Source organism: Malus domestica, chromosome 12, assembly GCF_042453785.1.
Source record: "Malus domestica chromosome 12, GDT2T_hap1".
In the NCBI taxonomy this organism is placed as follows: domain Eukaryota; kingdom Viridiplantae; phylum Streptophyta; class Magnoliopsida; order Rosales; family Rosaceae; genus Malus; species Malus domestica.
In genome coordinates this window covers 27,187,022-27,214,365 of record NC_091672.1, presented here as the reverse complement: position 1 = coordinate 27,214,365, position 27,344 = coordinate 27,187,022, and the positions used below count along the sequence as shown (strand labels likewise).

Genomic DNA, 27,344 nt, shown 5'->3' with positions numbered 1-27,344 from the left:
AGGATTTGTTGTGGAATTTGCTGTTGTAATGTTGGAAGCAATAGAAAAATGTGATGCTAGAGATTCGGTTCCAATTCTAACTCCACGACGTCGCATGTCCGCCATTCTCAATTATGTACTTGATCAAATTCAAAAGAAACACAAGTGTATGAAGCAACCTTCTAAATTTCCATATACAAATTAGTAAGGGACTGTGGACGTTTTATACTAGAATAAAGGCACAAATTCATAATTGTGCCAACATATTCTTTTGCTATAGAGTGATTTATTATTTATTAATATTTACTGGACATAATTTCTAACATTTGTGTCAGAAAAAGGATTATAATTATTAAGATATATTCTCTATTTGAAGACCCAATGAGAAGTAGAGTGATTTATTATTTATTAATATTTAGTGTACACAATTTCTATCATTAGTGTCATAAAAAGGAATATACAATTATTAACTCATTTGTCTATCTGAAGACCAACTAACTTTTGCACAGAGACCGACCCTAAAGGCATAATTGTTGGTTATGTGTCACTGCATGTAAGACTTTTAATACAGTAAAAAAATAAGCACTTACTATAAAACCAAATACCATATCACCAAGTATAGAAAACAAACCTGCAGGAAGATAACAATCTAAAAAGCAGTTCAAAAGATATGAATCTAACAAACATTCATTTGCACCTGGAAATGATCCTTTGTAAATCTAAAAGACGCCACTTAGTACTACGATGTAGTGGTATTCTTCTTTACTTGTAAGTGAGAGATCTGAGGTTCGGCTTTCGCAAAAAACGAATTTGAACAACATTATTGCTAACTTATTTTGAGGCTAAAATATTGCACAATAATAAACAGCTCCATACCATTATTTACCACAAATTTATAAATTTTAATTATTGGTGTGCTAAAGGAGGTAAAGACAAACGAGAGAGAACATATAGTGCCTCTAACAAATAATTTTTATAGACAAATTTTTTTGTGCCCATTTTCAGTAAAAAAAAGTTGTCATCTGACCCCACTCGGCACGATTTCCGTGCCCATTACTGTTTTGTGTCAGCTTTTTTTAACATTGGGCACAATAGATGGTGCCCTCTATGGAATGGGAACTGTTTAAGCTTTTTGGTGGTCAAACTGACACAAAATTCTCAATTGTGTCCTTTGTTTTGTACCCAAAACTCATTTTTCTTGTAGTGATATTATTAAATACTCAACTCAGCTTTTTATTAAAGTAGTTTTTAAAAGCAGTCTGTCTAGAGGTTATTGCTTTTAAAATAAGCATGATATTTTACTTTTATCAAACACTTTTTTACTACTTAAATTTAAGGTAAAGCGGTTTCTAGGAAATAAAAAATCAAAAATCAAAAATCAAACGGCGGCACATAAGGCACAAACAAGCATATTATAATCAGTATCGAGAAAAATCTGGTCTATATATAGCAAGTCCTTAATTCATATATGCAAAATAGGCAATATATTTTACTGAGACATTGAGAATCCAATCCAATCGGATTCAAACGGCACATAAGGCACAAACAAGCATATTATAATCAGTATCGAGAAAAATCTGATCTGTATATAGCAAGTCCTTAATTCATATATGCAAAATAGGCAATATATTTTACTGAGAAATTAAGAATCCAATCCAATCGGATTTAGGTATGATATAATACTATAAATGAATGATATTGAATAAAACAATATATATGCTGAAAAAGGAAAATTAGGGTTTTGACTCAATTAATTGATAAACCTAAACCCTAAAACACCAGTCCTATAAATAGACACTCGTTTTCTTCGATTCTAATCTCACTTCAATATTCAACCTTGTTAAAGTCTTGAAACAAGAAAAAAAATGGCTTCTGCTAATAAGTTTCACTCATGCCCGAGCGTTCCGATGCTATTGGTTCTCTTCTTCCTCGTGATCAATATCACTCCATCCTCGAGCCAAGACACCCAGCAACTGATCGATCATATTTGCAGGCAGATGGAGGAGTACGGATTTTGCAGCCAAACCTTCAAAGAGAACTTGAAATCTCCAAACTCCGATATCGTCGCCCTCACCCAAATAACCATAGAGCGTGCCACAGACAATGCCACCAAAACGCACGACTTTATCAGGCAACTGCTTGACAACACAACCGACATAGCATTCAAAAACGCCCTCACTGCATGTGAGAATGGTTACCGTGTAGTGATGGAATCGTTCGATTCGGCTGCAGTGTCGTTTTTCCAGAAGGATTACGACAGTGTGGAGAAGGCTGAGAGGGTGACGCCGAGAGCAGAATCCAGCTGCGAAGAATCGCTTAGCACACAGCCTAATACTCAGAATCCGTTGAATGATAGAAATAGGCAGATGAGGATTTTGATTGCTATGGCTTTGGTTTCTGCGCATGAACTAAGTCAAGCATAACTAGAGGCCTCTATGATAATGCTTCTAAACCCTAAACCCTAGCTAGCTCTTGGTTATAGAAAGAAGAATATAGTAATTTTGGTTTGTTGTTTTTCCTTGCTTCGGTTTTTTTTCTTATTCAAATTGTTTGGCCGTAGTTATGCATGCGATTGACACAAAGATAGCAAGAAAATAGGTTATAATAAAGGGATATGAGACTTGTATTATTCTCACCTATGATATGATTGATTGATGTTAAATATGATGAAAGTTTAGTTTCATTTATTATAAAAACAATTGGTAATATGAGGAGTAGTTAAACTTTTTTTAAGCTCTTACAAGATTTACCTTCACATCCTCACACGCTTCCCTACGTACGGCAAATTTTCAAGCTAAACACGTGAACAACACGAATTGCGACTTGGAACATGTGTAGCTGTTGGGTTTAACAAGTGGACCAACATGCTTTGATATCTTAAAAAACGTTGGTGTTCCACTATAAACCAATTGCAATATGAAGAGTGGCCCATCATTTTCTAAGTCCTCATAATATTTCTCCCTTTCCTTTACCCTCAATGAGTCAAATGATATGATAAAATAATTTTCTCAAGAAATTAAGCAAAGTGTTTGGTTTTCAGTTAAAAAAATAATTGAAAACTGAAAATCAAAAAGTGAAAAACTCAAGAAGGCAGTTTATAATCTTTTGATTGTAGTTACTTACTGGAGGAACTCAGGGAAAAGGAGAACGCTTCTGTCTGACTTTTAAGTTTTTAGAAAGAAACTGGAGTAACTCGGCAATGGAGTTTTCGGGGAAGGGCCTACTAAGGCGGAGATGGAAGAGGTAATATGCTGCAAGCATTACTTTGAGTTCAAACTTTAGTCTCAAAGAGAAGATTTTAGATTTCACGCTGACCTAGCTAAGAATTTTCTCTAGAATGTGATCTCTTAAGTAGTATAAACTTGATTAACTTCTTAAATCCGTCCGCGTATTATGGTGAATATCTTATCCAAGCTAAACCTCTATAACAACTACAGCATTTATACATTATTTTCTTGTACAGCCCACCTGAATGCATCATCAAAATCCCAATTTAACCAGAACGCAGAAACACATAACTGCCGTTGTATTCTTAACTGGAAATGAATACGTAGACATTTGGGATTGAAAGTTGAATTAGTCGATGCTTATATCTGATTGATTACGCACACCAAAGTCGAGGTGAGCTCAAACCGTACAAAACACATTGATTGTAAACTACAGATACCATACAAGTTCTCAGGCAGATCATCGGGCCAACAGCCACACAAGAACAAATTCAAAAGCAAATTATCGGGCCAACAATGCAACACGATCCTTCTGTACTGCCTGTGTTAAGTTGGTATCAAAGAGCTCGCATCGTATAGGCATCTCCATCTCGTAGAAGGGATTCTTCAAGACATAATCCGTGTACAGCTCATAGATATGTTTCAAGAGACCTTCCATGTGCTGTGTCCCAGGCTCAGAGACAACAAAGAATTTTGTCCCTGCAAATAGTGAAATTATATCATCACTTTCACAATCCAAGACATTGTAAAAATTTCCAGTAAAATTTTTTCTTCCCAGGATAAATTGAACAGCCACAGGAAAAAAGAAATTGAGACCAACATCCTGTTCGATAAGAAAGTCCCAATTCAAAAGGAAAAAAAGCGAAGCCTAAAATAACAGACTCAATTACTCTAAAAACAGAAACAAGAAAACTTGTCAACACTGACACAAACAGTAACTTCGTGCTGAACAATTTCTAAACCAGGCAGATGGACCCGAGTCGACATCCTAGATACTAAACCAACTCATTCGCCTTACAAAATTCAAGTATAGGCAGTTGTCAAGATGTGTAATATGTACAGTAAGCTTGTATCATTAGAGCTACTATTTGCTTATGAAGAAAAACAAACGAGTAAAATGGTATCCTAGCAGAAAGTACAGAACTCACAAAATCCAATATTCACTACAATAATATTACGCAAGTCATAGCGGATTGCTAGATATAGAAACTACAAGGAGCAAAACAAAAGGTTTCACCCTTTCGATAACCAGAACAAAGAAGATCCTAATTATGTGGAAATTGATAACATCACACAAGATCATGTAGAGGAAAACACTTGTCCATAGCCCATCTTCAAAATACAGAACCACAAGATAGATGTTGCCGTTGACACCAAATGGCTTACAAGAAAGCACCACCATTAGTTGTGTCAGTTAACAGATCAACTCACTCAATCCCAATATTTAGCAGTCACCTCACTTGCAAAACTCTCATTGTGTACCCATCTTCCAAATTACAGAACCACAAGATATAAGTTGCCTAAATCGTACACTAAATGGCTTATAAGAACACTGCCATTCAACTTGCTCGATGACAATATTTAGCATTCACCTCAGTTATGAATTTATTCCCCCAACCCCCATAATAACTATCATCCGCTAGATTACAACGTAAAGTGGTCCTAAACTACTGCAATGCACAACATAACTCACAAGTAGGACTAGCAACAGATAGATAGCCAATTTATTCGCGATACAAACTCGTTTATCCTTCGAACACAACTTAAGCTCACCCAATTCAAAGCCATACTAACTTTAACATCTACATTCTACACAAAACTTACAATCTGCAAATTCGAAATCAATTAAATTTAAGTGAGACTTCAAAATTTCAATTGAAAATTGGTTGTAAACACAAATCTTTCTAGCTCGCTGACCACAAAATTCACCAAATTTTGCCAATGTGACCAAAACCCATTAAATTACACTACAAATTCTTAAAAAAGAGAAAAAGGTAAAAAATTTGAAACGTACCAGTGAGTGATTGGAAGCAATTAAGATCGAAAGTGTCAGCTTGGAGGAGTTCGATTCCGAAACAGCCCGATACCGGCGACAGCTGCTGAGAAATGGCGTGCATCGAGTGCCACAAGCTCGCAACCCTCAAGGTATCGTTAGTGTCCATCCTTCCCGCCGACCCGTAATCCTAAATTTGTTCCAAAAAAAAAACAACCAAAATTCGTTAACTTTATGTTCGGTTGCTGAGAAAACAGAGGAAAATAAATGAGAAAATCGAAATCTCTAGGGTTTTGTTACCTTGTAGTAGATCAAGCCGCCTGATTTGTTGATGATGTAGAGACTGTAAATTGCTGCCATTTCCAAGGGCTATTTCGGAATCCAAAACAAGTATACAGAAAGAAGAAGACGAAGAAGAGGCTAACTGATTACAAGGGGGAGAAAAACACCTTCAGTCCAGATTCAGGGGTACAGGAGAGAGACTTGTGCGCGTGGCATCACCAACCAATATCGTGATGCCATGTGTAGGAGTTAAAACTAAGATGTTGGGAAACAAAGAGAGAGGATCCTTGCCCGAGAGGATTCCGGAGATCCTCTAATCACATTCATTCATTGTATATCGTACGGGTCAGTTTTTATTTGGTATTGTTCATATTCAATTTTAAATAAAAAAAATTTACAATGATTTATGACCGCACAATGTACAATTAATGAATGTGATTGGAGAATTCCCGGGATCCTCACAAAAAGAAAATAAACTCAGATATGTTATATAGTCTTATACATCGTATTTAATTTTTTCGGTTGTTTCAATTTGATTCATTCAATTTAATGACAAGAAATTTGAATTAAAAGACTTCATCTACAACAAATAAAAAAAGTGTGTGAAATTAAAATAAACGTTTTCATTATTGGTTAAATTATTAAAAGGGTTTCGATTAATCTCAATTTTTATAAAAGTAGTCTATAATTCGATTATAAATAATATTGCGGGCTGCATTTAGTTAAATGGTTAACGGTTTATTAAATTACCAACTAATTATCGCTCTACTCCTTGTAACAACAATGGCATCCCAAGATTTTGAGTGCGTGTGACCAAAAGATCGCAGTATGTTACACACTGTTCTATGAAAAATTAAAAAGAAAAATTAATGAAAATAACTTGAAAACTTTAAGTTTTAACGATAAACACAAAATAAAGAGTAAAGTGAAAAGTATCATAATTGACTTTTTAATGTAAAAATATAATTTTTTATTAAAATGAACAGTATCAAAAACTTTTCGTTAAAATTCTTAAATTAAAACTCGAAGCATGTCATAGTTTAATGCCATAGTTCTTGTGATCCAGTTACACAACCCAAAAAAGGGTCCGACCCGAATCAATGCCCGGATCCGGAGCCTCCAAGTTAGTTGGCCCCGAACCCTTATTTGGTTGTGTGAGTTGCAACGTGTCTGCTTTTCGTTGGAGGACATGGCAAACTACCAACTACCAAGTTCCGAGTTTGTGACTGGGAACTGTCCACGCCTCCTCCACTGAGTCGACTTTCAAACTCGTCCATTGCCGAAAGCTTTAAAGACTCCGTCCCGTTCATGTCACCACACACTCTCTCTCTCTTAATCTCATCTCTCTCTCTAAAAATCATCGACAATGGGTGTGAATCCAAACTCCGAGCCGTCGATCGAGATCAACGGCCTAAAATTCACCTACCCAGGAATCAACGGCCACCCGCCGCCGGGCTCCAAGCCGCTGATCGAGGACTTCAATCTCACCCTCAATGCCGGCGACCGATGCCTCCTCGTCGGATCCAACGGCGCGGGGAAAACCACGATCTTGAAGATCCTGGGCGGCAAGCACATGGTCGAGCCCCACATGGTTCGCGTGCTCGGAAGGTCGGCGTTTCACGACACCGCCTTGACCGGCTCCGGCGACCTCTCGTATCTCGGCGGAGAGTGGCGGCGAGATGTCGCATTCGCCGGGTTTGATGTCCCGATTCAAATGGACGTTTCGGCCGATAAGTTGATCAATGGGGTTGCGGGGATCGACCCACAAAGGAGAGCAGAGCTGATAAAGGTTTTGGATATTGATCTTTCATGGCGGTTGCACAAGGTGTCCGATGGTCAGAGAAGACGAGTGCAAATCTGTATGGGTCTGCTCAAGCCATACAAGGTACTCAATTTCCATGTTTCACAGTTTTGATGATGTTTTTTTTTTATGCACGCCACGTGTTTGATGATTTGTTTCTCAATCCAAATAGGTTCTTCTGCTAGACGAGATAACGGTGGACCTCGATGTGCTAGCAAGAGCTGACCTTCTCAAGTTCTTGAGGAAGGAATGCGAAGAGCGAGGCGCCACGATCATTTATGCTACGCATATATTTGACGGGTTGGAAAATTGGCCCTCGCATATCGCTTATGTTGCGAATGGGAAGTTGCAGCTAGCAATGCCAATGGAGAAAGTTAGGGAGATCTCCAAGTTGTCACTAATGGTGAGTCAAAGGTTTAAATTTTATTTGTAATTGTATGATTCGACACACTGAGATTGGATTTGGGTTTGGTTTGCAGAGGACAGTCGAGAGTTGGCTGAGGAAGGAGCGTGAGGAGGAGAGGAAGAGAAGGAAGGAGAGAAAGGCGAAGGGTCTTCCGGAGTTTGAGCAACCAAATGAGGGAAGCGGTGATGTTCGTTCAGTGAACAATGGTTGGGCAGCTGGACGCCTGAATTCCACCATTGCCGGAGAAGAGAACTTTGTCTTCAGCTCAAACAGAGTTCTCAGGCAATAATAGATACTTTGTGACTCAAAACCATAGTGATGGTATTCTCACTCTGAGTCTTGGTGTTCTTCGTTCTTCTGGGCGTGGATGACAACAGAATTTGAAGATGCATCCAATGGATCGTGACATTTTGGGATTGTAATTGGTTTGATGTGTGTGAATATGTGAGGAAATGCCATGAGTTTGGCTTCTCCTCCATATATATAATTGGATTATTTGCTTGTAATGTAGGTCAAGTCCCAGAGCTCTGGGACTTAGAATCCTCCATCTTTCAATTTTAACATGTATACAATCGTATATCTGAAAGAAAAATTAATAAATTTATTAGTTATTACTTTACCCTCCTCACTCACTGTATTTATTTTTTCTGAGTATTTGAGATGCATTAACAATTTAGGATCCAATTGCCCTAAACCCCTTGAAATTCAACGTTTGGAGTTTTGAGATTTCGCAGCTTCGGCATTTGGTTTTGTGGTTTCGACGATTTTGGTTTTTGGATTTGTTGTTTGGAAGTTTTTATGACAAAGGGCATGAGCCCTGGACAGCAAAGCTATCAGTAGTATTATCGACGTGGAATCGATCAATAGTTCTTCATTGATAAAGCGTTACCATTTTACTACTAATTAACACGAAACATACAGAATATAATGCAGGTGCTTCTTTAATCTGATGTTGGATAATAAGCTGCCATAGCGATGCCACAGAGTCCTTCCTCGGCAGGCACGTCTCTCTGCAACTTCATGTACCCATTATCCCCCCAGTCTTCTCCCCAAGAATTCTTGATCATCCAATACTTTTTCCAATCTTCTTCGCCATATCCAACGATAGTCACAGCATGGGTTAAGTTTGTGCCGCATGGTCCACTGAACACACTATCCGCATAATTCTGGAAAAATTCTCCATTGTCATCAATGGCAACAGAAACTGGCTGGTTTGCAACAGCCTGCAGCAGAGCCGTCTCATTGTTTTCAGGGTCAAGCTCAAATCCTTTTACGGTTATGGCAGCATCAGTGTTGTTATAATCATCAGCCTTGCAACTTCCTCCATCTCTACCCTTGTAACCGTAATCAGCATCTGTTGCCAGGCTCCTGTTTCGCTCAATCATGTATTCGAAGGCATAACCCACCTCGCCATAATGGCAACCATCGTTCACAAGACCAACATCGCAATCAACCAGCTCTTGCTCTGATAGCGAAACTATGTTTCTTGTTTTGAGAAAGTTAAGCCCTTCTATGGCTGCTACTGCCGAGAATGCCCAGCCACACCCTACAAGTAACATCATTGAATCAGAGAAAGAACTGATGTACATGTAAACAAAAATGTAGATGATAGTCTAGTAGCGAAAATTCTTTACATTATCAGACTTTGAACTTAGATTGATTATTGGTTGAATTCACTATCCAGATTCAGATTTGGGAAATATATAAGCATCGTATGTTTTCAGACAATCAAACAAGAAAACATGTTACATGATTTATGAAAGTAAAACCTCATAGAGATAGCTTAATCTTGCATGCTTACCACATTGTCTTTGGTCTTTGACAGTGGTCACAGAGCCAAGTGAAAAATAATCCTTGGATTTTGGCACATCGGTGACATTTTCATATCCAAAATTGTTATTTGGAGCTGCTTTCACAGAGTTGGACATGATCTCCGGGAGGTGTCTCCTCTTGTAGCCTTTATGCATCGCCTCAAACTCCTCATTAGTTAGGTCTGCAAATTTATTGATGCCGAGTGTGTACTGGTTTTCGCCCTTCTTGTTAAAACCTTTTATAAACTCCACATTATTAGGCTTGAATGTGTTGTAACGCCTCTCCTTCTCTTGTGCATCCTTGTAAACACGTCCATGTCGAGCCATCCACTCCTCATGCCTCTCCAACATGGTTTTGTCGTCACCGGAAAGTTGACGACTACAAAAAGCTTGAGAGGAGCAGATGGCCAAAACGAGAACCAAAAATAAGGCGAGGGATTGGCCTTGGTTTGTGATGAGACATGAACTACAAACCCCTTTTTAAGCATTTTTTTCACGTATTTTTGCTAGGAATATCACATTTTGCAAACCACATATGAATCGCCGTGAGACCGACTTGTTTGGTTTGATTTATAAAATGTGGTCTCTCTGGCATCACTCATTTAGCTTTATACAAAGCGTGTTTTGATTAATATTTAGTTCTGTACGGCTCCATGCATTATCTTTGGGATTGAATATATAGAAAGAAACAAATCATATATTTGGCTGGGAAAACTTATGATTTCAATTGATGAACTAGAAGGAAACAAAACATACATTTGGAATAGGAATTGGTGCGACTTGGATGAGAGGTGGTGTTTAAATAGAAAAATTCTACATATAATCATATATTCGGCCTAGTATTATTGTGTAACATGTCTTAGTGAATAAGATGTTAAATTTTTATCTATGCATCTCGTGTTCAAAACTTCTCTTTCTATTAATAATAAATAAATATACGGGCAAGAGTAATATGAAAAACTAGTCACAACCATTAGTAAATAAAATTTTAGCTTTAACAAAAAATAATCAAATTGTAGCCAAGTACATGAAACCGGCCGAATCAAATCAAAACAGTCTTATTACAAGTAGTCAAGCTAATCAGACAGAAAATGGTATTCGTAGATCAGATCATCAGAGTGCTTCTGTTGTTTGTGGAGTCTGCTGGGCACCGGCCACAAGTTCTCGACATAAATTCCTCATGTGTTAAATCCACAAAGTCATTGAGGCCGGCTGTGTATCTACGGCCTTCGATTTTTTTTTAAGCTTCTATATACTCCACAGTGGATTTGAATATCTTGAAGCGCATCTCCTTCTCTTGTTCATCCTTATAAACTCGTCCATATTCCGCCATCCACCCTTCGAACCTCTCCAACATGCTTTTGCTATTGTCACCCTCGACGGAAACCACACTACTGGAGGATGCTTGGGCGGACCGGAAGGCCAAAATTAGCACAAGCAATAAGGCCAAGCAGATCGACCGGCGGTGGTTTGACATTGTTACGAACACAGCCATCTTCTCAGGAAGAAATAGTCCTATAAAATTAATTTAGGACGTTATGTGATATATATACACAAATTACTTGTACAATTCCCTTTCTTATTTGGAATTCATAATCCAAAAGAGTAACGGAAATTCCAATTGAGGTGGGGAATTAGATCTCGATGAACCAAGCGAATTTGAAGAGGAGAGAATCCTACTGTAACAACTCATCCTGATAGAAGGGAGTATTTTCATGAAATTGCATCTTGAGCTAGATCTTTTTCTTTTAAAATTTGTTTTTGGATCTTAATTGACGAGCCCAAGAGGCCCATCCCCTGTTTTGTCCCCGTTTCCCTTCCCCTTTTCCTTCTTTTTCTGATTATATATATATATATATATATATCTCCCCCTTATCTCTCCCTCTTGACAACTCTCTCCGTTCCTCTCCGATGCACCCCCACACCCACACTCAGTTACACACGCACACCCTAGGACCCTCCCAAGCAAGAACTCGAACCCAGGACAGGTCTGTGGTGCACCACAGTGGCGGAAGTTTGTACCACATGATCCAGTGTACACGCCACCAGAATAATACTTGAATTCCTCTGCGTCGATATCAATGGCAACAGAAACCGGCTGGTTCGCAACAGCCTTCAACAATGCATTTTCGTAGCCGGTTATGGTTATGGCACCAGATGTAGGAACAACACTGGTAGTTTTGCAAATTCCTCCATCTTTAGCCTGGTAAGGGTAATTATCTTCAGTTGCAAGGCTCCTGTTTCGTTTGATCATGTAGTCATACGCAACATTTGAATTACCGCCATTGCAACCGTGATCGTAACCACTCGTGTCACAGTCAACTAGCTCTTGTTCTGATAGTGAAAATAAGTTTCCTGTTTTGAGTTTGTTAAGCCCTTCTACGGTTGCCACTTATGCGAACGCCCAACAACTCCCTGTAAATATCTTTGAATTAGATATATTGTTCTCTTGTCAAACAATGTAGCTAGCATCGTAATATGCTTATGCTATCAAACACAATGAATTAAGACCATTGATTAAATTGAAAATCTAGCAATATAACAACTTACGTTGTCTAATTTAATCAGTATGAGAAAGAAAAAAAACATTAAAACATTACATCGTGTAGGTAACTAACTAGATATTGCTTAATAATGCATGCATACCACATTCATATCCTTGGTTTTTGACCGAGGTCACAGCGCCAGACCATCTCCAATCCATATAAGATGGCACATTAGGGACATTTCCATATCGAAAAGGAGATGCTATCAAAGAGTTGGACATGATCCCTGAACGTTCCTTTCTCTTGTAGCCATTGCGCATTGGCCGAATTTCCTCGTTAGTTCTGTCCGCAAACTTATTGACACTGAGTGTGTACTTTTTTCCGTCCTTGTTTTTGTTAAAAGCTTGTATAAATTCCACATTGTTCTTGAATATGTTGTAGCGCATCTCCTTTTGTGCATCATAAAGCGCGTCCATGTTGAGCCATCCACTCCTCATGCCTGACAACTGTGATTTGTTGCCGCCATAAAGTTCGCGACTACAAAATGCTTTCGAGGAGCAGAAGGCAAAAATGAGCATGAGAAATGAGGCCAAGCGGAGGGATTGGCCTTGGTTTGTGATGAGAAGAGCCATGATGGTAAGCAAGGTATCTTAGTGTGCTAAAGCATTTGCCCTAGGATGGGTATTTGCATGGGATTTTATAGACCAAAGCTTTTGCATGTCAAAAACGGACATGGGGTTCTCAAAGCGTGCAATAACTCCCTAAACGATCAAACGCGTCGGATCATACCTTCACACCAGCACAAAGCCTCGCTGCTCCACCACTGCCTTGTCGCACCGTCGGAATCTTCCAATGGGTTTGTTGGTTTTAAGTTAGTCATGATTCTGCCCACTCCAGTCAACCGCCCAGTTGAAATTAGCCAAACCTCTTTGAGTATCTAGAGGGTAGAATATGAAGAAATCAAAATCAACAAACCACTAATTCGATTGTCATTGCCGTATCGGTGTGACGGAGCGGCGGTGCCGTGGTGGAACAGCAAGGCATTGTGCTGGGGTAGCGATATGATGGTAGCTCGGACGCAAAATCTGTAAAATTCCCTCTGTGTCTTTTTGTTTTCCTTCAGTTCATTTTTTCTTCAATCCAGTATTTTTCAACTTTAATTCTTCTTTTTCAGAATTTAAAACATTTTATTTTCTTTATCTTTCTTTGTTGGAAGATCCATATCTTGTCCTACGTCATTGTAACAAAGTGATTTCAATTTGGCATAATTGTAAGACACGAAAGTTATATTGTGGGAGATTCATAAGAAGTTTCTTCCGCTTAAGATATTCATCCTGCACGATCAAAGAAGAGATTAGAGAAAGCATGCATGAAGTTGTTGGGTCAAACTATTAATTCCACTAAAGCCTGCGCCCAAGTCTCAATCTTTCTAAGGTCACATGAAAAATCTAGTCTCCACGTTACAATCTTTCTGAAACTAAATGGTCCTGCACAAAAAATACAGAAGAATGCTTAATTATAAGAGCATAAATGCTACGAGTTTAATACTTTAGATTGGTTTTTCAAAAAAAAATTGATAAACAAGGTTGCAGGTATAACAAAAATGGAAGTAAATTTAAGCAATACCCTCCATCTTGATCTCAAAACTTGGGTGTGTGGATGATGTCGCATGCCACTTCGTTCATATAAACTATAACCCTAAACCCAAACCCCACCTCACAAAGACCACAACCACATCTTCCTCACCCCACCTTAACCTCCTCATTTCAACTGATTGAAACATTTCCGCTGCTAAGTCTAACGCGGTTGATGTAGAGAGCATGCCTGACCCGTTCACCATTCACTAGGAAGATACTTTAAATCTTTCTGATACCCGCCATGGCAATAGCTTGGCTGGGTTTCTCATTGCAAAAGCGGACCAGTAGCCAGTGGAGCCAAGAATGCCCTCAGACGGAAGTTGACATGCAACAATGTTAAAATAGCCTGACAGGGCCATGCCGAATTAATATGTCATAACCGTAGCCTCTGAGGTTGTTGCAAAGAAATTGATTGAAAATGGTCCATGGTTGGTTCATGACGACATTTTCTCCGTCCAACTATGGTTGTTGCACTGTATATGCCGTGCTGGACGTCCTTCTGGGTGCAGGTCCATGGTATCTCGCTAGGGTGGATAACGGTAATGAATGCAAGCGTCATTGTGGAGCAGATTTGCAGAATATCATTGATTCGTAACATGACTCTCCACGTTGCGGATCATTTATACAAGGAATGCCGGAATGGTTTAGAAGTGGAGTATTATTGTAGGTTAATTTACATGTGAATGCATATTATGTTGGTTATGAGCTTTGTTTATTTTTTCACTCATTAAATCATTTTTTTTTTTTATTCATTCTTTAAAAAAACAAATAGAAAGATTCGTTTCTTTTTTTTTAATATTAATATTTTTCTGCGGTTGTGGACGACGGAAAATAGTTGTTTATAATAGATTTTATTTATTTTTAAATGTTTCTGTCGGTTAGAACCAACAGGAACATGATGTCAATCCGACCGTATTTTTAATTTCCTAGCAATTACGAACGACATTAATTGATAATATCCGGTAGTAGTTAAGTATTTATTGTCGCATATATCCGACACAAGTTCTGTCGGTTTTAGAGCCCTAACCGACAAAAAATTCATTTCCTGACGCTGGCAATTCTATCGCTTATTATATCCGCCACTGAATCAATTTTCTGTCCGATTTTGCTTAATATCATACAGTAATATACGTTTCTTGTCGGTTATCATAACGACACTAATAAATGATTTCGTAGTAGTGGAAGACCCTATTGCCAGGTACAAGACTAATAAGCCATTACTGATTGGCTTCCGACTCCCACTCAAGGATGGTTTGAAGTCCTTGATAAGGCCCAGGTATGAAGGTTAAAAACGCTTCTGTTTCAGATGTGGTAGACGGGGGATGGTTCGAGAAGGATTACCATACGGGACTATCCTTGCCACTGATTCCATCAAAGATCCGACTCCTCTGTTTCCAGCAAAGCCAATGAAGAAGCCAAGAGTTCAACTTATGCAGTGTGTTTAGAGAAGGGTCCACGGTAAGTGAGGATTCTTGTTTCGATGTGATGACTTCATCGTCCTCCAAATAAAGGCCGCACTTGTCGAGCTCCACGTGTTGGTCGACATTCATCATGGCAATCCTAGTTGTTGATTTTTTTTTGTTGGGAAAGTGATTTCTACATATTTTTTCTCTAACACACGTCCCTAATTATTTAGGGAACTTTAACGAAAAGTTCTCGGTATTGTTTTATTTAACGAAAAACCACATTTTTACACTAAAAAATCAATCCTAATACTATTCATTTTACGCTTTATTTTGTCCTTATCGTTAAAACTCAAAGTTTTCAAATCATTTTCATTGGTTTTCCTAATTATTTATGGCAATTGAATTGAGTGAAACAAAGAGAATCAACGGTGCTTGAAAATCATATCCCCTTGTGTTTCATTATTTGTTTGAAACCCTAGACAGTCACAAAAAGATAGACATAAAAGTTGGACGACATCTTCAGTTTTGGATATATATTATTGTAGTAAGCATACAGAGATCGAAGGTTGATGGTCGATTAAAAATCTTAACGAGTACAATGGCCCTACTTTTCCAATGGAGAAAACAACTTTGCTGAGAAATTTCAAAAAAACAATTACAACGAAATCTTTCAATTTCTTATTTACTATGTTCAACTTTGTATTCCTCTATCCATCCATGCAGTGAAAAATAAGGGTGGGCCCGGGCCGGTTCGGGTCGGGTACATGGGTCCTCTGTTTTTTTTTTTTCCCACCCAAACCCTTTGTTGCCAGCATTGCAGTCTGATTCCCTTGCTTGTCGACTTTTGAGTAAGATGACGACGACGGCAGTGACGATGATGATGGATGATCGGACCGCGATGATGGGGACGACGCTGAGTTTTGAACCGGCAAAGACACCACCCAACACCTGCTCGCCATTCAATCCACCATCATAGAAACCCCTAAATTAGTAACCCTAGGCCCTAAAACAACACAATAGATGACACGCCCCAACCTCGAAATCACAACACATCAAGAACCCAGAAAATCTTAGATAGAAAAGAGGTAGCCTCACCTGAGTTCTAAGTAGAGCTTAAAGATCTTGGACTCCATGGAAGAACACCTCCAAGTGCTCCAATGGTGCATGCAAAACCACCATATAATTCCTTGTGTCCCATAAGTCTCAAAAGTAGAAGTTTGGGGGTTTGATTTGGACAAAAATGGCGTGGGTAATGGTGGTCTCCTTCTCGAAGCTTAGAGAAAGAGTTAAAATGTTACAAAGAGAAAGTGAGGCTGCTTGCAGACATGAAGGAAAAAGGGTGTGGGTCATGAGTGAGGGAAAGTTGCAAACATGAGGGAAAAATGGTGTTGGTCACGGGTGAGGGAAAGTAACTTGACTTTGGGCCGAGTGAACAAACTACTAATAGTGAGAATAGGGAGAAACGGGCCCAGCCGAGGTCCCGTTTTCTCAGGCCTTTGCACCCGCCCCGCCCCGCCCCGATAATTTTGTGAACCCGCCCCAGCCCGCCCTGTTTTGTCTTTACAAATTTAAGACCCGCCCCAAACCGCATAGAACCGGCTCACTCCACAGGCCTAGGGCCCGTTTGCCCACCCCTAGTGAAAAGTACCGTATGAATTTGATTCATTATTTTACCACAATATATATGTATTTTTGGTCCATTAATGTGAATCGACCACAACATTGAATAGCTATTCATTATTCCTCTATCCATCCATGTAGTGAAAAGTACCGTATGAATTTGATCCATCAACGAGTACAAGGTTGATGGTAAGATCTTGTTGGTTGACACCACAAACAATATGAAATATGTATGAGAGGTTACAAAATGAAATTTGAACGGGCGATCAAAACTTTTCAGCCCAATTTCATGAAGTTGTTAAGTTAGTTAGCTCCGTGTTATTCAACTAAAAAGATCGAACCGATCAAACCCAACTAAAGAGACGGGTTAGGTCGAACAGGAAAGGGATCTGGACTGGACCATGACTAATTAGCTAACTGGATTGGGTCGGAGAAGATAGGAACTGGTAGGCTAACTGGAATGGGTCGGACCGGACATGAACTGGTAGGCCAACTAGATTTGGTCGAGTCGGACCATAACTGGATCTGGTCAGGTCAAACCAAAACTGTTAAGCCAACTGGATCGGGTCAGATAAGACCAGAATGGTAAGCCACCTAGACTAAGTCGAGTCGAGCCGGAATTGGTTAACCACTTAGAACAAGTCGAGCCGAACCAGATTGGGCAGTCGAATTAGGTCAAGCCCAATCGGATCTGATTAGACGGACGAACCAAGTCAAACAGGACCGGGTCGAGCCGATCGAATCGAGACAACCAGACGCACAAAGCTGGTCGAACCAAACAAAAAGGGTTAGACCAGACAAAGCATATCAGACCGGCCAAATTGGGTGAGACCAGACCAGGTCGGACAAGAATATGCATTCCAAAATTATACATATACTAAAACTTAACATAAAAAGATCGAACAGGAATGTGCCCTCTAATTCTTTTGTTATCAGCTATTTTTTCCCTTTTCACATGGCAAAAAGATCGTTTTGACCTCCCTAGCCTACGAGTCATCATCGCTTCACCTCATTCGACAAAACACTATTTGCCTGTATTTTGAATATGTACTAACATGTATGTTTTTATGAATATAAGGGAATTTTTTTTTTTTTATGAAGACTATGATAGAATGCCACTTATTTGTAACATGACTCTCCAGGTTGCGAATCATTCATACAAGGAATACCGGAATGATTTAAAAGCGAAGTATTATTGTAGGTTAATTTATATTTGAATGCATTATTTTTCTTGATGAAGATTATGACAAAATGCCACTGATTCATAACATGACTTTCCAGGTTGCCAGGTTGCGGATCATTCATACAAAGAATACTAGAATTGTTTAAAAACAAAGTATTACTGTAGGTTAATTTATATTTAAATACATATCATGTTTGTTATGCATTCAAATATAAATTAATATACTGCTCTACTTTTGAACCATTCTGGTATTCCTTGTATAAATGATATCAACCTTATGTTACGAATCAGTGGCATTCTATCATAGTATTTATCAAGAAAAATAATGTATTCAAATATAAATTAACCTACAACAATACTTCGCTTTTAAACCATTCTAGTATTCCTTGTATAAATAATCTGTAACTTGAAGAGTTATGTTACGAATCAGTAGCATTATGTTATAGTCTTCATCAAAAAAACAAATTATTCCCCCATATTCATAATACCAATCCGAAATACATGTAAAAAGTGTTTTGTCGAATGAGAAAATGAAGTGATGATAACTCGTAGGCTGGAGGTCAAAACGATTTTTTTGCTATGTGAAAAGTGAAAAACAGCTAATAACAAAAAAAAATTAGAGGGCACCTTAGTCCATTCACTGTTAATGAACCGTGATTTTGTGGCAAGTTTTAGTATATGTATAATTTTGAAACAAACATTCCTATCCGACCCTGTTTGACCTGTTTCACCCAGTTCGGTCAATCCAACCTGGTCCGGTCTTTAGAAAGTATTGTGGTTTTTTTTCCTTGATTGGTTTTTGAATCTACCATTAATTAGCAATACATGTGTCTCCATCAACATCCTGTGCATCTCATTCCTCTCCTCAACAACACGGTCCCAATCATTGCTGTCAACCACGACAATTAACCCTTGGGGTATTTTGGAAACAGCGTCGCCATAAGGTCGAATCTGTCCCAATAAAAACATAATGCACATGTGAGAGGCCATAATATTCAAGAGTGATACAAGAAGGCAGATCTAACATGTGTTTAAAGTCATGAAAACTCTGACAAAGCAAGGAAAGCAGTTGGCATATACCATGAGGAAAAAAACTAAAACAGTTGACACAAGTGAATGTAGCTTATGATAATATTATGTGCTGATGGGAAACAGTCAGCACAAGACCAACAATAAGCAAATGCAAGAAGATCTGATATATCCTTAATGTATTGAATCAACAAAACACATGCTTTAAGTATATAGTAGACGTCCGCCACAGGACAAGTTGGCGCAGGTAAATGCCGCTTATGATTATATGAAGTGCTGATGGAGAACTAATCAGCACAAGATCGTCAATAAGCACACAAATCTATAATAAAAAGTATGTTCACCGCAGCACGGATATTCTCATGTATAGTCAAAGGGGAACCGTGGATAACACGGGTACAAGTAGCTCAAACTACCACCCTAGTAATGAAACATTTAATCAACAAAAGACAGTACTTGAGTAATGTGAAATGTTCACCACCGAGAGGATAGCTTTTCCTTGAAGTAATAGTGGAAAAACTTGAAAGACAAAAGGTGGCAACAATAACTGTAGCTTATGAATTTGTTGTGTGCTAACGGAGGAAAATCTAATCAGCACAAGACCGTCCATAAGCACTTTAAAAACTAACATAACATTAAGGAAACAAGTGTATATGTGATAACTACAAGTTACCACACGCATATTGCATTCGTATTAACATTCATTGAAGAAAAGATCACCCAGAGACATGTTTGATATTCAATTGGATTTCAATACCACAACACACCAAATGCGTCAAAGATTTTAGATCACGATAAGAATTATACCTCATGTTAATGATGACACAAACCCAACATCCCAAACCGAAAAGCTAATGTTCTCGTATTACACAGTTCCACCATTGAATCCTTAAACCAAAACACAGTTGCTACCTGTTAAAACCCAAAAAGTAAACAAAAATAGTCGCAAATTAGTCATGTTAAATAAAAATTGAAACTGCAACAGATATCAGATCATCTAACATTAAGCCACAAACTTTCAACTTGGATTTGAAATCGAATTACAAGATTTTTCCTGAAGATCTGAAACTTCATCAAAATCCAAATGTACCAAAAAACAAATACAAATCCGTTGCCTGACCTAAACTCTCCTAAAAATCTGAAATTTCATCCAAATCCAAACAAGCACAGCAATGATAAATCTAGCGCTAAATCTGAAAGCTACTAATCAAATTAAAATTAAAAACCACCCTGACCTAAAATTTAAAATCGAAATAAAACCAGACGAATATCCAAATCGAAAACCAGTTCCAGATTATCATAAAGCCGGGATTATCATACATCATCGATGCAGAAATATAATGAAAATAATAAATATAGAGAAACAACGAAAAATCCATACCAGAAAACAAACGGAAATCGAAGAGGAAATGATTGAAAGAAAATCGCGGTGGGTTTTCAGGGAAGATGAGAAGGAGAGCAATGCGACGCCAACGAACTGGAGAGAAAAGAGTAGGGTTTCAGCCTTTATATATAGAAAGAAAATCATGGTTTTTCTAATTTCCGATTGTACCCTGGAGATTGGTTGAATTACAAATTTGAATTGGGCTGTTCACTACAACTGGGCTCGTAATCAGAAGCCCATTCTTATATTTTTGACTGAGCGAATATTATAAGCTCATCCAAAACAGTCAATTTTCTAATTATTTTTTGAAATTGTTATTGGTACTCTAAAAATTTTATTTGGCACTTCAAACTTTTTATAATTAGAAAGATAAATACAACTCGTGAGGAATGTAGAATGAGATTTTTTAAGTAGTAATAACAGTTTCCTTATTTTTTATGACGTTTGTTTTTAACTTCGTCAATTCTTCACCAATAAGAAAATAAATACTTTCAAACCTTCTCAAAATAAGTTTCACAAGATTTGTACGGAAAAATAACAGCACAGAACAATATTGTTTTTCATTAATTGGCTAACCAAGAGAGTTAAGAATTGTACTTCTTTCGTGTTATCTGTAATTAGTAGCCAGAGCCAGTAACTATTCTCGAAAGTCAAACGTATGAAAAATGAAGCTTGTTGATGTGTGTGTACATGTATAATGTGACACCTTTCGATTTTCATGCACAGCAACAATGGCACCATCCTTTTTCAAGCGGACTATCTTCAAGAACACCGACTCTAAGAACGATGATGTTTTCTTTTTAAATGTCAATATAATAGCACCCTTGTGATATTTGTTTCTCATGTTCTGATATTCCATGCATTAATAATTAGGCTGTAGAGAGAGTTAAGGCAGTAGTGTCCCCGTACGTTTTCATTCATTTGGAATTTGGGCTTTCGTTTTAAGGAAAACTAATGAAAAGAGTTTGAAAACTTTGAGTTTTAAAGATAATGACAAAATAAAGGGTAAAGTGAATAATACCAGGATTGACTTTTTGGTGTAAATATGTGGTTTTTCGCTAAAGTTAACAGTATTAAGAACTTTTCGTTAAAGTTCCCTTTGTTTTATTAGATTTTTTCGAATTCTTTATTCAATTTAGACATAAAATAAATGAAATGTGAAATTCTTGAGTAGTCTACTTCCCTTTGAATGATGAACTCTTTTTATGCATTTATGAACTCCACGGAACTTTCTCAATTTGAACGCAACTTATTCTTTTTGAGCTGACGTAACAGCAACAAATTTGTTTTGAGAAGTCCAAGATATTTTGCTCTCCTAATATTGGTGAAATTGAAGAACATGGCCATGGCTGGTTTCTATTAGAAATATAGAACTACTGCTTAATATATAGTTCAATCGAAACATAAATTATGATTGACATGACATGAAATTAGGGTTTATTAATGTTGATTACAGAAACTTCCAAATGCATGCATGGATTGATGATCAACGTTTTAAATATATATTATGCTGATGGGACTCTTCATGGACTGGATGGAAATGAAATGGTAGCATAGAGATTCAATGTAACAGATTGTGAACGTTGGGATCTGCTGTTGTGATCTGTTTGTCTTGATCGATCGATCTCCTCTCTATCCCATAACGTCACGGATGCTTTTCGGATGCACTTGCTGCAGCTCCAAGTCGCTTTTCTCATAAGCCTTGGCCTCATCTGTCGTCTTTGTCATGCCTGTTGCTTTTGTTGGCTTCTCATCCTTCGTCTCCTTATTCTTTCCCCAAAGAACAAGATAGAGCCCGGCAACAATCAAAACTGACCCTACAGCACTGAGTCAAGTACAATATGAACCAAGCTAATTAGTATTTAATTTTCATGGGAGATCATCCAAGTGAATTAATTAATAAGAAATTTGGTTAGGTCATTGCGAAAAAATGAAACCGAAACTGTATGTATACGTACGTTCCAACGTATAATTTCTCATCGAGCAAAGCCCAGCTTGCAATGGCAACAATGATGAGGAGCAAGGGACTAAACACCGACACGTAAAGAGGGCCTTTTCGCTGAATACTCCATGAAGAGAGGAAGAATGCTAGTGCAGAACCCATAATTCCCTGTAATTAGTTATTATGCTCATGAGTCACTATAAATTAGCTAATCTAATGATTAATAATTGAAGAATAATTTTAAGCAAGAGTAAGAGCTAGTGCATACAGCAAAGAGGGATGCAACAAGCCTAATGGGATCTTTTAGAGACCATGAAACCGCTTTGTGATCAGCAATTACAGCAATGATCCCACACTCAAAGCTGGCCATCAAACACATCAGTGTGGTGCTTGTATAAGGAGCTGGAAAGCTTTCCCCCACTCTAGCCTGAAATTATATCGGAGGAGGACGGGAGCAACTATTATTCAAGTTCAACAACGATAAAACAACTCCCAATATATATTAGCGTCTGTAGCTATAATTTAGCCAAAGAAAAACTGTAGCACTAATTTTAGAGTTCATTTTTGCTCGTCACCCGTAATGGTGGCGAAGCTTATCACAACATTGATTGTCATCAGACGAGTACATATCATTCCTATTACTTTACACACCGAACCTAATAAAAACATGAAAATGAAAGGGTAATGATGATCGGTTACTTACTTGGATTATGAACCAGAATGCCCAACCTAAGGTGCTTAAGATGACAAAAAGGGGGCCAATAAAGGAGCTTGATTTGGTGCTGGAACTTGCTTCTCCCATTCTCTGCGCATATGTCCAGTGAATTTTGGAGTCACCTAGACCAATGATGTGTCCATGGTAAAATGAAAGTAACATAGCTCCAGATACACACACAATTGTTCCCATCGCCTTAGATAGCCCTGCTTTGCTCTTGAGCTTTGCAGATTCTTGTCTGCAAAATTAAATTAAACGTTCCATTAGTGTTAAACATAATTAATTAACTAATTAAGCGCAAAAATAACATATTTATTAGTACGATGTAATACTATATAGTACCTGAAAATGACTGCAAGGATAAATGTCATGGCTGGAAGTGTGTTTTGCAATGCGCATGCAATCGTTGCGGTCGAAGTCTTTAAACCGAGAAAATAAAAAACCTGATTTGCAGTGGCCCTGCATTTTAAATTCGCGTAATTATAATTAATTTAGTGAATTAATTGGTTTCCAATGATGCTCATGATAAATTTGTTATTAAATTAAGAACAAATTAACACACTTACCCAGTTAATGAGCACAGAAAAGTCTGGAAAAGAATGGGCAACGTGATCTTCGGTCTTGTTTTCCTATTAGAAAGATAGAACGAACATAAAAAAGACATGATGTGTAAAGGAACTTTCTCTAAATTGTTATGCGAAAATTAAAGAAACTGGTATTAATTAATAATTATCATATCCTTCTTTTTCTCTTTTTATATTATTGTTAGGAAAATACTTTCACGCCACCTTGTTCACTATTTTGCAACCAACTTATTTCATAATCGAAATCATTTATTTTTTCAATATCAATCTACGGATTCTCTCTATATAGAAAGTACCAATCAAATTGAAAATTATTTAGTGATTTATATGCAGAGCATATAGAACTTGTTGGCACCAAGTAACATTCACTTATTTGATATATTTTTTATGATGTAAAGATGAACTTAAATGATGACTAAGAACATAAACGAGTCTCACTATAAAATAATAAATTTTGCATAGTAAAAATACATTAAGCCTTAGGTGGATGCTTAATTAAGCCTTAGGTGGATATGTGTTGCATCAATGCACCCCATAGGTGGATGCTTAATTAAGCCTTAATCCTACTGATTTACCAGCTGTATATATGAAATAAGATTATTAATAAAATCATGCAGCCATGAGAGGTCGGGACAAAGCTAATACGTAACGATGGTCTAGAGCTAGGCTGAGAAGAAGGAAAGGACAAATGGTTAAGCATGACATGGCGACCATGCATGCAAGGGTGCTGCCACCTTGAGCCAGTTACGAGTGGCACGTTAAATTAAGCCCCCAAAGGGCCAAAAGAGACAGACTGGAAAATAAGTTGACACACTTTCCATGCATGGCTTTGGCTGGCTTTTTGTGTTTATTGCGTGCCTAGATCAACTGCAAAACCAGACCTAGCTAATTAAATTCGTTCACCAGAGTTTTTCAATTTTCGGATTTTCCAAGAACCATTTTTAATTAAAAAGTCAAGTGCTTTAACTAACGAAATCAAAGCGAGAGTTGGAGAAAAAGTAGGGAAAGAAGGAAAAGAAAGGCTTAGAGCATCTCAAATATTGAACACCAAATTACGATTTGATGATTCACATGGCAGTTTGACATCATGTTAAAATTTCATCTTCAATCGATGTGTTTAATATATTATTTTGTAGGGTAATACTAAGGAGGCTAAATTTATAGACGACAAAATTTAAAAACTAAATGATATGTCATTAATACACTATATTACTTTTTCAAGTCATAGTAAAAGCTAAAAGAAATATAAATAGCTTCTCTTATACCAAATTTAATGCAAGGCCAGTCAAAAGTTATAAAAATAAAAAATAAATAATTATTTGGAATATGAATTTTGAGGCGGCATTTTTGACGTCAACCACCAAGCCTATCTACATCAGCTTTTGGTTGATCGGTTGGGATGAAATGAGATGCTATTTTTTACCGTTACATGTCCACTTGGCAATTTGAAGCATCGGTATAGATACCCTTAGTCACTTTTAACATTTTTTTTAGCCTAATTAAGCTAAAATCCTTAAATAATTAAATCAATCCTCATGTGTGCAGAGAAAGTATCAAAATATTTTAGTTTAAAGTACAAATGACAATTAAACAATGAGTGCAAAAATCACTACTGGAACGGAAAAAACAAATTCTATATGATCATTCAAAAAACTAAATTTCTATTTGTTAATAGCAAAAGGTAAAAGAAGATAAAAATCTGATTGAAATGAAGAACAAAACAAACATGCGGTCTTTATATATATATATAATTTATGATGTTTAAAATCCAGGCCAAGACTTATTATATATACTGAAAATTTGAGACCATTTGACTCAAATAAACTAAGTAACTTACATGCAGGGAGACAAAAATTCGATTAAAACTTGAGTTCAACAGAAGGAAAACATTCGACCACAACAAACATGCAGTCTTTATATATATAATTTATGATGTTTAAAATCCAGGCCAAGACTTATTATATATACTGACATTGGTGCATGAAATCAAACTCAAACCCTAAGAGAATTTAGTGACATGCAACAAGACTAACAGATGCGCACTTTACCATTCCATCAAATAAGCAAGGGGAGCAATGACTGCGGTGGCGAAAACTTGACGATAAGCAACAAGAACAAGAGGGTCCATGTCAGATTCAATAGCAAGCTTTGAAATAATGTTCATTCCTGCATAGCTCGCTTGGACCAAAACCATGGCCATGAATGGCATGTATTCGCTATAGCCAGCCATTTCTGCAGAACCCTAGCTACTTGTAACTTGTACTACAGAGAGAAGGAGAAACCGAGAGAGGGAGAGAGAGAGCTTTCCCTCGTACCGTCGAGGGTTTTCCGAAGAAAATAAGACAGAGAGAGAGAGAGAGAGAGAGAGGGAGGCCAAAGTATTGAAGAGCGTAATTAATGAGAGAGATCGGAGAATGAGAAATGTGGAGGTCACTATATAGAGCTAGGGAAAAGAAGCTAAACAGAAAGTAGAAGAGAGTTTTGCGTGGAAATAAGAGAGAGAAACCGTTAAAGATTGATTTCTTGTAACACTTGGGCTTGTGCATGGCTACATATCTAAATGTGACTGCCACTACCACATAAAGACGCTTTCAGTTTTGTCTTTTGAGCAATTATTCGGTAAACGTCACCCAAAATTGAGGTTGGTATAGGCGTAGCGATTTCAAAGTACCCATTGGAAGTTCCTATGTCACGATTTCCTTAGCCTTGGCATTCGAATTCCTATATCAGTTTTCCTCTTTCCAATACTGCTGAATTTGTTCAAATGTTATGTGAAAGTACCTGTTGTAACTTTCCAATGTCGTGATTCTGATGAAAGAAGTTGTTTTCCTGGAAACAATTAATGAATTTTTTTTTAGGAAAACTAATGAAAAAGGCTTGAAAACTTTAAGTTTTAATGATAAGGACAAAATAAAAGGTAAAATGAATAGTACCATGATTGACTTTTTAGTGTAAAAATGTGGTTTTTCGTTAAAGTGAATAGTACCGGGTGCTTTTCGTTAAAGTTCCCTTCTTTTTTTTATGTGGGATTGATACTCTCAACACACATCTTCACGTGTGGAGAATTTTCAAGTTTAGTACTATTCTAAAAATCCTTGCCTAGGCGCTAGGAGGCTGGTCACCGCCCCGATTAATGCCTAAACGTTTGAAAATTAAGAAATGGCGCCTAGACCTGCTGAGGTGCCCACCTAGACCGCTTAGGCACCCGCTTAGCATGCCCAGACCCGCCTAGGTTGTGACTCACTTATATAGAAAATAGTTAACTTTCATTTTGCAATTTATTTTTTTCAATAAATTATAAGAGACTTCCTGAATACTTAAATGAACACACATTATATTCTTATTCTCCATGTTTTCATTATGTTCCAATACTTCATAATATATATAAGTCTTTCTATTTTGTAGTTTATGATAAAATTATATATATTTAAAGTATAAACAGACACTTATTTTTAACAAAATATAATGGATTTACTTAAGTCAGCCTAGGCGCCCGCCTAGACCCCGCCCAACCGGCTAAGCACTAGGCCCGCCGCCTACCGCCCGACTAGCGCCTAGCATCTTTTAGAAGCTAGTATGGACAACTTGTGGTTGTTGGGCTTTACACATGAGAAAGAATTCTGATTTCATGAAAAAAAAGTTAAGGTTTCATCATAAAACCAACTGACATTATAGAGATTATGCCAACTGCTTATAAGCACATGCAAAATTCCTCATTTCTCCGATGAAAGATTGATACTCAACAATTTAAATAAGGGAAATTTAACGAAAAGTACCTGGTACTGTTCACTTTAACGAAAAACCACATTTTTACACTAAAAAGTCAATCATGGTACTATTCACTTTACCCTTTATTTTG

At 37.5% G+C, this 27,344-nt stretch overlaps 6 protein-coding genes and 1 long non-coding RNA gene across 7 annotated transcripts; 2 read left to right on the top strand and 5 right to left on the bottom strand.

Annotated features, from left to right (window-relative positions):
* The first annotated feature begins 1,844 nt into the window (after positions 1–1,844).
* On the top strand, positions 1,845–2,402 carry LOC103451280 (cell wall / vacuolar inhibitor of fructosidase 2). Its single transcript, XM_008390703.3, has one exon. It carries the CDS (start codon positions 1,845–1,847, stop codon positions 2,400–2,402), a length of 558 nt encoding a protein of 185 aa, XP_008388925.2.
* A 1,141-nt stretch (positions 2,403–3,543) lies between these two features.
* LOC103450831 (uncharacterized) lies at positions 3,544–5,725 on the bottom strand. Its single transcript, XM_008390230.4, has 3 exons — positions 5,500–5,725; positions 5,221–5,389; positions 3,544–3,905 (listed from the first exon to the last, which is right to left on the bottom strand). The coding sequence occupies exons 1-3, from the start codon at positions 5,557–5,559 to the stop codon at positions 3,709–3,711; spliced, it is 426 nt and encodes a 141-aa protein (XP_008388452.1). The 5' UTR covers positions 5,560–5,725; the 3' UTR covers positions 3,544–3,708.
* Positions 5,726–6,649: 924 nt separating this feature from the next.
* On the top strand, positions 6,650–8,307 carry LOC103450832 (ABC transporter I family member 20). Its single transcript, XM_008390231.4, has 3 exons — positions 6,650–7,366; positions 7,455–7,685; positions 7,762–8,307. The coding sequence occupies exons 1-3, from the start codon at positions 6,848–6,850 to the stop codon at positions 7,975–7,977; spliced, it is 966 nt and encodes a 321-aa protein (XP_008388453.1). The 5' UTR covers positions 6,650–6,847; the 3' UTR covers positions 7,978–8,307.
* Positions 8,308–8,567: 260 nt separating this feature from the next.
* LOC103430563 (senescence-specific cysteine protease SAG39-like) lies at positions 8,568–9,935 on the bottom strand. Its single transcript, XM_029089906.2, has 2 exons — positions 9,490–9,935; positions 8,568–9,234 (listed from the first exon to the last, which is right to left on the bottom strand). The coding sequence occupies exons 1-2, from the start codon at positions 9,848–9,850 to the stop codon at positions 8,630–8,632; spliced, it is 966 nt and encodes a 321-aa protein (XP_028945739.1). The 5' UTR covers positions 9,851–9,935; the 3' UTR covers positions 8,568–8,629.
* An 804-nt stretch (positions 9,936–10,739) lies between these two features.
* On the bottom strand, positions 10,740–12,617 carry LOC103451279 (vignain-like). The gene is made up of 3 exons (XM_029089905.1): positions 12,146–12,617; positions 11,522–11,833; positions 10,740–11,014 (listed from the first exon to the last, which is right to left on the bottom strand). The coding sequence occupies exons 1-3, from the start codon at positions 12,615–12,617 to the stop codon at positions 10,740–10,742; spliced, it is 1,059 nt and encodes a 352-aa protein (XP_028945738.1).
* A 5,871-nt stretch (positions 12,618–18,488) lies between these two features.
* LOC103413934 (uncharacterized) lies at positions 18,489–20,357 on the bottom strand. The gene is made up of 3 exons (XR_525993.4): positions 20,242–20,357; positions 19,668–19,772; positions 18,489–18,782 (listed from the first exon to the last, which is right to left on the bottom strand). It is a non-coding gene; the product is annotated as an uncharacterized lncRNA (long non-coding RNA).
* Positions 20,358–21,630: 1,273 nt separating this feature from the next.
* On the bottom strand, positions 21,631–25,876 carry LOC103413935 (WAT1-related protein At1g09380-like). The gene is made up of 7 exons (XM_008352365.3): positions 25,534–25,876; positions 23,468–23,530; positions 23,244–23,360; positions 22,890–23,139; positions 22,455–22,613; positions 22,203–22,354; positions 21,631–22,069 (listed from the first exon to the last, which is right to left on the bottom strand). Exons 1-7 carry the CDS (start codon positions 25,713–25,715, stop codon positions 21,877–21,879), a joined length of 1,116 nt encoding a protein of 371 aa, XP_008350587.1. The 5' UTR covers positions 25,716–25,876; the 3' UTR covers positions 21,631–21,876.
* Positions 25,877–27,344: the final 1,468 nt, after the last annotated feature.

What these genes read in the sequence shown, in the direction of transcription:
- LOC103413935 (XM_008352365.3), bottom strand. Translation starts at nt 25,715, where the DNA reads ATGGCTGGCTATAGCGAATACATGCCATTCATGGCCATGGTTTTGGTC. An exon ending in CTTGCTTATTTGATGGAATG is followed by an intron (nt 23,531 to 25,533) that starts GTAAAGTGCGCA and finishes TCTTTCTAATAG; the next exon opens with GAAAACAAGACCGAAGATCA. An exon ending in TTGTTGCATCCCTCTTTGCT is followed by an intron (nt 22,355 to 22,454) that starts GTATGCACTAGC and finishes AACTAATTACAG; the next exon opens with GGAATTATGGGTTCTGCACT.
- LOC103450832 (XM_008390231.4), top strand. Translation starts at nt 6,848, where the DNA reads ATGGGTGTGAATCCAAACTCCGAGCCGTCGATCGAGATCAACGGCCTA. An exon ending in GTCTGCTCAAGCCATACAAG is followed by an intron (nt 7,367 to 7,454) that starts GTACTCAATTTC and finishes CAATCCAAATAG; the next exon opens with GTTCTTCTGCTAGACGAGAT. An exon ending in TCTCCAAGTTGTCACTAATG is followed by an intron (nt 7,686 to 7,761) that starts GTGAGTCAAAGG and finishes TTTGGTTTGCAG; the next exon opens with AGGACAGTCGAGAGTTGGCT.
- LOC103450831 (XM_008390230.4), bottom strand. Translation starts at nt 5,559, where the DNA reads ATGGCAGCAATTTACAGTCTCTACATCATCAACAAATCAGGCGGCTTG. An exon ending in GCGGCTTGATCTACTACAAG is followed by an intron (nt 5,390 to 5,499) that starts GTAACAAAACCC and finishes GAACAAATTTAG; the next exon opens with GATTACGGGTCGGCGGGAAG. An exon ending in TTGCTTCCAATCACTCACTG is followed by an intron (nt 3,906 to 5,220) that starts GTACGTTTCAAA and finishes CACTATTTGCAG; the next exon opens with GGACAAAATTCTTTGTTGTC.
- LOC103430563 (XM_029089906.2), bottom strand. Translation starts at nt 9,850, where the DNA reads ATGTTGGAGAGGCATGAGGAGTGGATGGCTCGACATGGACGTGTTTAC. An exon ending in CAAAGACCAAAGACAATGTG is followed by an intron (nt 9,235 to 9,489) that starts GTAAGCATGCAA and finishes TGTTACTTGTAG; the next exon opens with GGTGTGGCTGGGCATTCTCG.
- LOC103451280 (XM_008390703.3), top strand. Translation starts at nt 1,845, where the DNA reads ATGGCTTCTGCTAATAAGTTTCACTCATGCCCGAGCGTTCCGATGCTA.
- LOC103451279 (XM_029089905.1), bottom strand. Translation starts at nt 12,617, where the DNA reads ATGGCTCTTCTCATCACAAACCAAGGCCAATCCCTCCGCTTGGCCTCA. An exon ending in AAACCAAGGATATGAATGTG is followed by an intron (nt 11,834 to 12,145) that starts GTATGCATGCAT and finishes TTTCACTATCAG; the next exon opens with AACAAGAGCTAGTTGACTGT. An exon ending in CGTGTACACTGGATCATGTG is followed by an intron (nt 11,015 to 11,521) that starts GTACAAACTTCC and finishes TTAATTTTATAG; the next exon opens with GACTATTTCTTCCTGAGAAG.